Source organism: Monopterus albus, unplaced genomic scaffold (assembly GCF_001952655.1).
Source record: "Monopterus albus unplaced genomic scaffold, M_albus_1.0 scaffold1.1, whole genome shotgun sequence".
Classification (NCBI taxonomy): Eukaryota; Metazoa; Chordata; class Actinopteri; order Synbranchiformes; family Synbranchidae; genus Monopterus; species Monopterus albus.
In genome coordinates, this window is record NW_018127881.1 from 1612455 (window position 1) to 1620621 (window position 8167).

The window sequence follows — 8167 nt, forward strand, 5'->3', positions numbered from 1 at the left end:
ATTCAACACAACACTCAAATGAATGGCAAAAAACACAGTGCACTTTTCACACTTCAGGCAGAGAGAGAAACTTGGTAAACAGGCTGTTTAAAGTTGGGTTATATCCCATAGCCACTGCTATTAAATAAAATGTGTAGGTAATAAATGCGCTATCATTGGTAATTTAGGTAGACATACATACAGTACAAGCCAAAGGTCTGGACACACTTTCTTGTTTAATGTTTTTCTTTGTTCCCTTTCTCTTCTGCGTTTTAGATCAGTAATGAAGATAAAACTTTGAAATAACACATATGGAATTGTGTAGAAAGCCAACCAGTGTTAAATAATGCAAAACATTTTTCTTATTTTATATTCCAGATGACAGTTTTGCACACAAGCTTCATGAGGTGGTCACCTGGAATGTTTTTTTTTTTTTTTGGACATAACAGGTGTGCCTTGTCAAAAGTAAATTGGTTTGAACTTGCATTCTTAATGCATTTAAGACCATCAGCCATCATGTGTTGTGTCGAGGAAGGGATGGTATATACAGCAAATAACCCTACTTTAGGAGATAATGGTCAGTTAAAATTTAAAATTTCAACAATTTTGAAAGACTTATCAATTGTAGTTGCAAAACTGTCATGAGGCCCGTTCTAAGAAAGAAACACCAAAAGTTACCTCTGCTTTACATGGTAAGTTTGTTGCTGTTACCTACTTCCGAAATGGCCAATTAACGGCACCTCAGATTAGAGCTCTCCAGAGTTCAAGTAGCAGACACATCTCAACATTAGCTGTTTGGAGGACAGTGCGGCCTTCATGTCAAACTGCTGCAAAGAAATTATTACTGAGGGAGACTAACAAGAAGAAGAGATTTGACTGGGCCAGGAAACACAATGAATGAATGTTAGACCAGTGGAAATCTGTACTTTGGTTCGAATGTTAGATTTCTTTTTCCAAACTGTATCTTTGTGAGATGCAGAGAAGGTGAATGGATGGTACTTGCATATGTGGCTCCCACTGTGAAGCATGAAGGGAGGAGGTGTGATGGTGTGGGGGGTGCTTTGCTTGTGAAACTGTCAGGGATTTATTCAGAATGCAAGGCATGCTTAACCAGCATGGCTACCAAACATTCTGGCTTGACACGTCATCACATTTTATTTGTGCTTAGTTGGACCATCATCTATTTTTCAAAAGGACAGTGGTCCACAACACACCCCCAGGATGTGCAAGGGCTATTTGAAAAAGGAGAGTGATAGAGTGCTGCATCAGATGACCTCACAGTAATCTGACCTAAACTCAGTTGATAGTGAAGAAAAGCAGCAATAAGTTCTGAGCATTTGTGGGACTCCTTTCAAGACTGCTAGAAAAATATTCCAGGTGTGACTACCACCTGAAGCTGGTTGAGAGAATGCCAAGAGAATTCAGAATTTACTGCCCAATTAAATGGGTTATTTTATAGTTTTGATGTCTTTAGTGTCAATCTACAATGTTGAAAATAACACAGAAAAACCATTGAATGAGAAGGTTATGTCCAAACATCTGACTATCAACTGTAGATGTATTATTTGTACCAGCAGCAGAAGCTGTTCATCAATGGCCTCTACAGAATTGGTATACAGGCCATTGATGACCCCAATTATAATCAACTTTTCAGTGTTCAACCTTTAGAGGAACAACTTTTCATGACTGACAACTTAAAAGTTGAAATGTCATTGAATTTTTCAGAAGCCAGTAGAACTACTAGTGTTTGTTGATAGGATTAATAATAACCAGATGCACTTTAGTTGTGTAGGTATGCAGTAAAATATTATGAAACTGAAAATGAGAGTGGACAAACATATCTGAGCAGATTCAGATTTGAAGTGCTAACATTGTCACAATCACTTTTTCTACAGCCCAGAGCAAAGGTTCTCTGAACACATAAAAGATGAACGTAACATGGACTTTCAGAAGAAATTCATCCTTAAGAGAGATGATGCCAGCATGGACAAGGACGATAATCAGGTTGGCTGCTTTGCATACCATTATATTTGTTATATCATATTTTTAATACTCCTCCCCCCCCCCCCCACTTTAACCTGAAGCAACTTGCACTTCATTCCTTCGAACAATGTCTGTTTCAAGCTGTGACACTTGTTTTGTGTTGAATGCTTGTACACATTTGTCATAATCCCTTGTATGATTCTGCATGTGTGGAGTTGCAGCTTCCCACGCTGGTTCTGCCCCTCAAGACACTCCATTCTGCTGTTTTTGTTTTGACAGCAGTCAGCTGTTGTCCTTCACATGTTTTTGTTATGTGGGTTGATGCTACTTATCTCCACAGCAGGCTGTGGCTATAGTGTGGCTAATGAAGTATTTACATTACACTTACATAAGTAAGTATAGGGTATATTTGTCAGTTGAGTATATTAGTGTTTTTTTTGTTTTTTATTTTTTTTAATTTTTTTAATCCATTGTCATGTTTTTCCAAATGTTAGATTCGTGTGCCGCTGCAGGATGGGCGGCGTAGCAAGTCCATTGAAGAGCGAGAGGAGGAGTATCAGCGGGTACGAGACCGGATCTTTGCCCGAGAAGTAAGTATTTGACTTGGGCAGAGTAACAAACACTGGCACGGACATATTAACATTTAATCACAGTCCATTCCACATTCATCAGCTGTTAGCCTTCAGCTCCTTTGAACGGTGAGATGTCACTATATGTTGATTAGAAAATAACAGTTTAAAAACTGGTGCTGTGAAATATCCTCTTCAACAGTTTTATTTTTAGAGAGTTTTTAAAGATCTGAGGAGGTAAATTTATATAGTGTTTGACAAGAAAAGAGCAAAGATTAGAGAAGTTACAAACTACTACCCTTTTGTTTATTCTTTATTTTGTATGCTAGTTATCATCCTATGACCATTGATTCCTGTTGTGATCACTTATCCTGTCCCTCAGATTGCAAATCACTGCCTTAAGATGCAGTTCATCCTAAATACATATGGTGTCAAACTTAAAAACTTCTAAGAGGTTGATATGCGGAAAAATGTTGATCTTAAGTGCTTCAGGATGAATGAAGCATTTCATAATGTGCAGGTGTCCTTTTTTTTACAGTCCTCTCAAAATGGATACATCAATGACAACAGGTAAGATTATGCATTCTACTGGAGACTCTAGTGTGCAGTTAAAACTCCATCCTCTCCACCTTTCCCCTTAAAGCTGTATTTTGCTTGTTTTCAGTTATAAGAGATGCGGTACTATAGACCCATAAACATAGCAAACTTAACAGTATATATTGATTGTCTGTACAAATCAGACATCTTGGAGTCTGCAAAGATTGGCAAAGTTGACCTTGTATAAAATTTGCAGGTAACCGAGAATAGAAAAATAAAACGCTTAATTGTCTTATTCTGCTTATGTCCATACAAATAATCAGTATGCATTTATCCTCTGCAATGCCAGAATTTTGTAGTAATTTTAAAAAGGGTTGTTTTATGCTGAAACTGACTGAGGGGCATTCTGTGTTTTAGTCAGATTTGTAAGTAATGGAAGACATCTTTTCTAGAAATAAGTTGACTCACACAGCAGTTACAGTCAGCCTCCATCCCTAGACACCCTGGCCATTGAGGTTGAAAGATTAGGACATAATAAGATGAGAGAAAGGAAGCTTTCACTTTCCAGCAGTCAGTTTCTGGCCCGGTTTCTGGTTCTGCAATACTGTGCCTACCTCTACCTCCCATACCTCCTTATCCCACCCTACCTTAAACTCTTTCCTGTTCTCCAATCCAGTCCTGTAACCCTAGCATTTTCTCTTAATGTTAACCCCAACAGACTTTCCATTGAGGGCTACTGCTCTAGCTCTCAAAAGAGGAGGCAGATCTTTAGGTATTGGGGTGCTGCTGACTTTGACTTGTGTGTTGCCATGCCCATTTTTTGAAAGTGGTTTGGTGATGATAGTGGTGATTTGTGGTGGTATTTATATCTTTGCTTGGCGTACTCGGCTGATTGGTGGCAATTCCAGCACTGCACCGTGGGGCTTCCTATGACCCATGCATGGCTGCTTTGTGGTTTCACTGGGGACTGATTGACCTACTTACCCTTTCACCCATCCACTGTCAACTGCATTTATTACATAAAGTTACTGCATTGCTTCCACAGTAACCTGTTTGTTTTGTGGTTGACTTAGTCTTGTAGTTTTTGTTAACGTCACCTGTTGCTTAGTATCACACACAAATATGTACACAGTACACACATGCAGTAGTGCTTTTGAACTGACAAGACTGTGAAGAAAAGACCGTTTTTCTTGTTATCTTCCAGTTAATATCAGAAAATAGCGAGAAAGGCCCGCATTTCCCAGAGTCCAAATTCACATATTTGTTGCTTTCTTTTTTTCTTTTAAAATTACTTAAGTAATCATCAACATATTGACAATTTTGTCAACGGTCTAATTGTTTTGGCTCTAGATTTTAACCATACATGCTTTTTCCTGCTTTGAATATATAAAAGTGTGTGGTATACACTGTTTTAAACATTACTTGTGTGCTTACGCGTAATTTAGAGGGTTTGAAAATTGGCCCACTTTTAAATTTTGTAATGCTTTTTGCACAATTTTTTACTTTGTCTAATTGTAAGACACATTTTTCATCCTTTCAACCTTTGAATCATCTTATTAACTAACCATTTGTTCACTATCATCAGTTTCTTCAGAGGTTTACATGCAATACAATCTAAAATTGGATTCATGATGTATATTTGATGTCTGGCATCTTATTTTAGCCTTTTTTACATTTAACCTAAAACTGAGTTTGATAACCCAAGGCCAGTATTCATTTAAACTACAACCTTTTTATGCAGTACAAGCTGAATGCATGTAAGGATGCCAAAAATGGCAGACCTGAGATAATGCAAAGAAGCTCTTTGAGACATTTAGCACCTAATAAAGACAGAGTGATAGAAGCACAAAACAGCAGCAGTATAGGTTCCCTGCTTCTCCTGTTTGTGCGTGTGATGGGGAATGCTGTCGTGAGGAGAGAGTGAAAATGAAATGTCATGTGACCAAGAGCAGAATCCCTCCTCCTGCTCTCATCTTTGTCTGCAGAGCGAAGTGAACACATGTGTGCCTGCCAGTGCAGAGAATGGCAGAGCACCCACCCTTCCTTAAAATAGGCTGTACAGAGAGAGGACTCAAAATAGATCTTCCATTAATTACAGTCTTTGAAATATTTATTAGCCACAGCCACCTTCAAACGCCGCTCACTATCACTAGGGTTTTACAGCCCTTACCACATCACTGTTTTTGCCATGGAGACTGCTACAACCTCCCTTACATGTTTTTAATTCATTTTATGCTTGTTCTTTCTACGCGTACATACTCTGTTCATCGCCCTCTTCTAGTTCTAAGAGGATTCAAAAAGTTTTTTTTACAGCTGGCGTGGCTTGGTCTCTTCAGAGTGGTGGTTACGCTTACAGTGTGATCATTGGTTTTCTTGGCAGCTACCCTTATCCAGGGTGACAGCATCACAACAACACAATGAGTGTGTATACAGCAATATAGTTTAAAGAATCGTAGTGGTGAACTAGTGGTAGAAAGTAGTTATTTTGTAAATAGTGTGTGTGAGTCTGAGTGTTGATGTACATCTGCTCTTAATGTAAACGTTTATGTATGTTTTTACAGTCAGGTGTATTTACAGATGTACGTCTCGTTTCTCTGTGATTCCTTATATTTAATATAACATACTTTAAAGCATGTGTGTAACTGTTTAACTGCAATCAAGTGTATACCATGTATGGATGCAAGTGCTCATTCTGTACAGTCCTTTATGTGAATGTTGTCTCTAGTCTTAGATGGGTTGTGTGTTGCAGTTATGTAAGTTTGTCTCATTCAGTGTCATTTTAATATCCTCTTACATCCCAGTGTTGATTGTCTGGGACATCTTTTCTTCCTGCATGTGTATTTCCCCACTATGGATGGGTTTGACTGTGTGAATGTGTGTTTGGTTGTATGTTTAAAATAAGGACTAATCTTGTTTGGTGGTTTGTTGCCTGAGTTTGTATTGTGGTTTCTCTTAACCAGCCAGTATGCATCTGTGTTGAATGCCCCATCTTAAAGCCTGTCAGATTTTCTCTACGCTGTCCTATATTGTCTTTTAACTGTCACTATGTTTCTGCCTTCATCTACATTAGTTTTTATTTCAGTTTCTGCTATGTGCACATCTTCCTTTTTTTTGAAATACTCTTTATCCTACCCTTTGTGCATTTCTGTCTCTGTCCTCTCCTTCAACTCTGCTCTGTGTAATTTGCACACATCTCTCACTTGCTACCTCCAAACTCTCAACTTTAACTCCTTTTCCCCCTTTCCTGTGTCTATCCCCATTTTATGTCCATTATTTAATTTCTTTTTCTCTCTCTCTTTTGTCCCCATTCTGTCTCCTCTTAGAGGGAATCGTGAGAGCTCCAGTAGAGCATCTAGCAGTCGTCAAAGCAGCACAGACAGTGACATGAAGTGCCTGGAGCCACGGCCTTGGAGTAGCACTGACTCCGATAGCTCTAACCGCACCCTCCGGCCGCCTGTTACTAAGGCCAGCAGCTTCTCTGGCATCTCCATTCTTACCAGGGGGGATAGCCTTGGCAGCAACAAAGGCTCACAGGGAAGCTGCAAAGGCTCTCGCTGTGGTAAGAACTAAAGAGAAATGTTGAGGAGAAAACAGACATCTAGGGGTAAATCTAAGTTCCCTTAAGTTCATTCACAGTTCCCTCACTTGCATCTTTTCCTCGTGTCTTAGCCCTGACCATGTAAGATGCAAGGGAAAAAAATGCGAGGAGAGAGGGATCCAGCAATCAGTTTTTTAGAGACATGAAATGTCCTGTCCTCAGATTCTTCATTTAAATCATCCAGTCACCATTACACAAAAGACTTCACAAAGCCTATATCCACTCTGATAGCTCCTTAAGGCTGCCTCTTTGCTCTTCACATCTCAGAGAATAAATAAGAGCTCTGGGACATCCTTCCAGGTCCATCGAGGAGCAAGGAACCATCTCTAGTGCACTGTATGTTGTCAAAGCCAACATATTACTGAAAGACTAGCTTTTAGCCTACTATTCAGTATAATTTCTGCTACTTAAATGAAGCAAGCACAGCATAAAGAATCTGAATCATGCAGGCTACTTTTTTACATTTTAGTGTAATGTCAATGTAGATTTATGTAGATATGTTATTGTCACTAGTTCATTCATGGAAAAAACTTAATAGTACTGCACTGGATGGAACTTATGGTGATTATTATAAGACACCCCCATTTTCCATCACTTTGTTTTTGAAAAAGCAAAACATTTTCAGAGTGGTGCTGTTGAGAAAGTTTCCAAGTATTCCATAGTATTGATACAGGGAAAAGATGGTCCTCATACTTGAAATGTTTTATCTTGCAAGGCTAAACATAATCTAAATACGACATTTGTCTAGCTTTGTGAACAGGTCACACACTCTTCTGTCAGTCTCTTGGGGGTGTCTTAATGATTTCCTTGTTTTTTTCTTCATTGTGAAATTACCGACACTGGTAACCCCTTGGCTGCTTGACGGCTTAAGTTCCTTCAGTTCCTGCAGTAAAGACATCCAGAGACCAAAAATGTCATATTTTTTAAATGTAATATCAGGAAAAAATAACTAAAAAATACTGGCCACTTCTCTGTTTTGATTATGAAGTGTTTGTGAGCTTAATTAACATTTCCTGTAGGTTAAAACAACCAGGAGTCAATTGTAACTATAATTAACACCAGGCCTAAAACATTTAAAATAGAGAGCCGTCACTTCGGCTGGAATGTTAGTTTCCCCCCCGAGTGGTCTGATAAAATAGAGGATGTGAATGAATGTCACTTTCGGCTTTTTCCCGTTAAGGGTCACCACAGCAAGTCATCACGCTGACAATTCACATGGTTTCATTTGTCACGTATTTTACGCTGGATGCCCTTCCTGACACAACCCTGACTTGAGCCCGGGCCGCAGCGACGAGAGCACTGCGCCCTAACAACTAGGCTTATCAGGGACCCGGTTGTGAAATAGAAGATAATATGAGAAAAATCTAGAGGGACATTAATTTAATTCCCTTGTTGTAATGACACAGTTGTTTTGATAGGAAAGTGTCTTGTTTTTTGGTTCATATTTCGCTTTGAATATACAGACATTGTTTCCTGTATCTATCATATCTTTTCTTGCATC

The 8167-nt window shown here is 38.9% G+C and overlaps 1 protein-coding gene across 1 annotated transcript in view; it reads left to right on the forward strand.

The window, feature by feature from the left end:
* r3hdm2 (R3H domain containing 2) overlaps positions 1–8167 on the forward strand; it is a 57453-nt gene that overhangs the window by 31909 nt on the left and 17377 nt on the right. Inside the window, exons 12-17 of the mRNA XM_020610581.1 lie at positions 1875–1983; positions 2457–2552; positions 3070–3101; positions 3787–3840; positions 6392–6627; positions 6738–6747. Of these exons, the coding sequence (XP_020466237.1) occupies positions 1875–1983; positions 2457–2552; positions 3070–3101; positions 3787–3840; positions 6392–6627; positions 6738–6747 (537 nt within the window). The remainder of the gene's footprint in view (positions 1–1874; positions 1984–2456; positions 2553–3069; positions 3102–3786; positions 3841–6391; positions 6628–6737; positions 6748–8167) is intronic.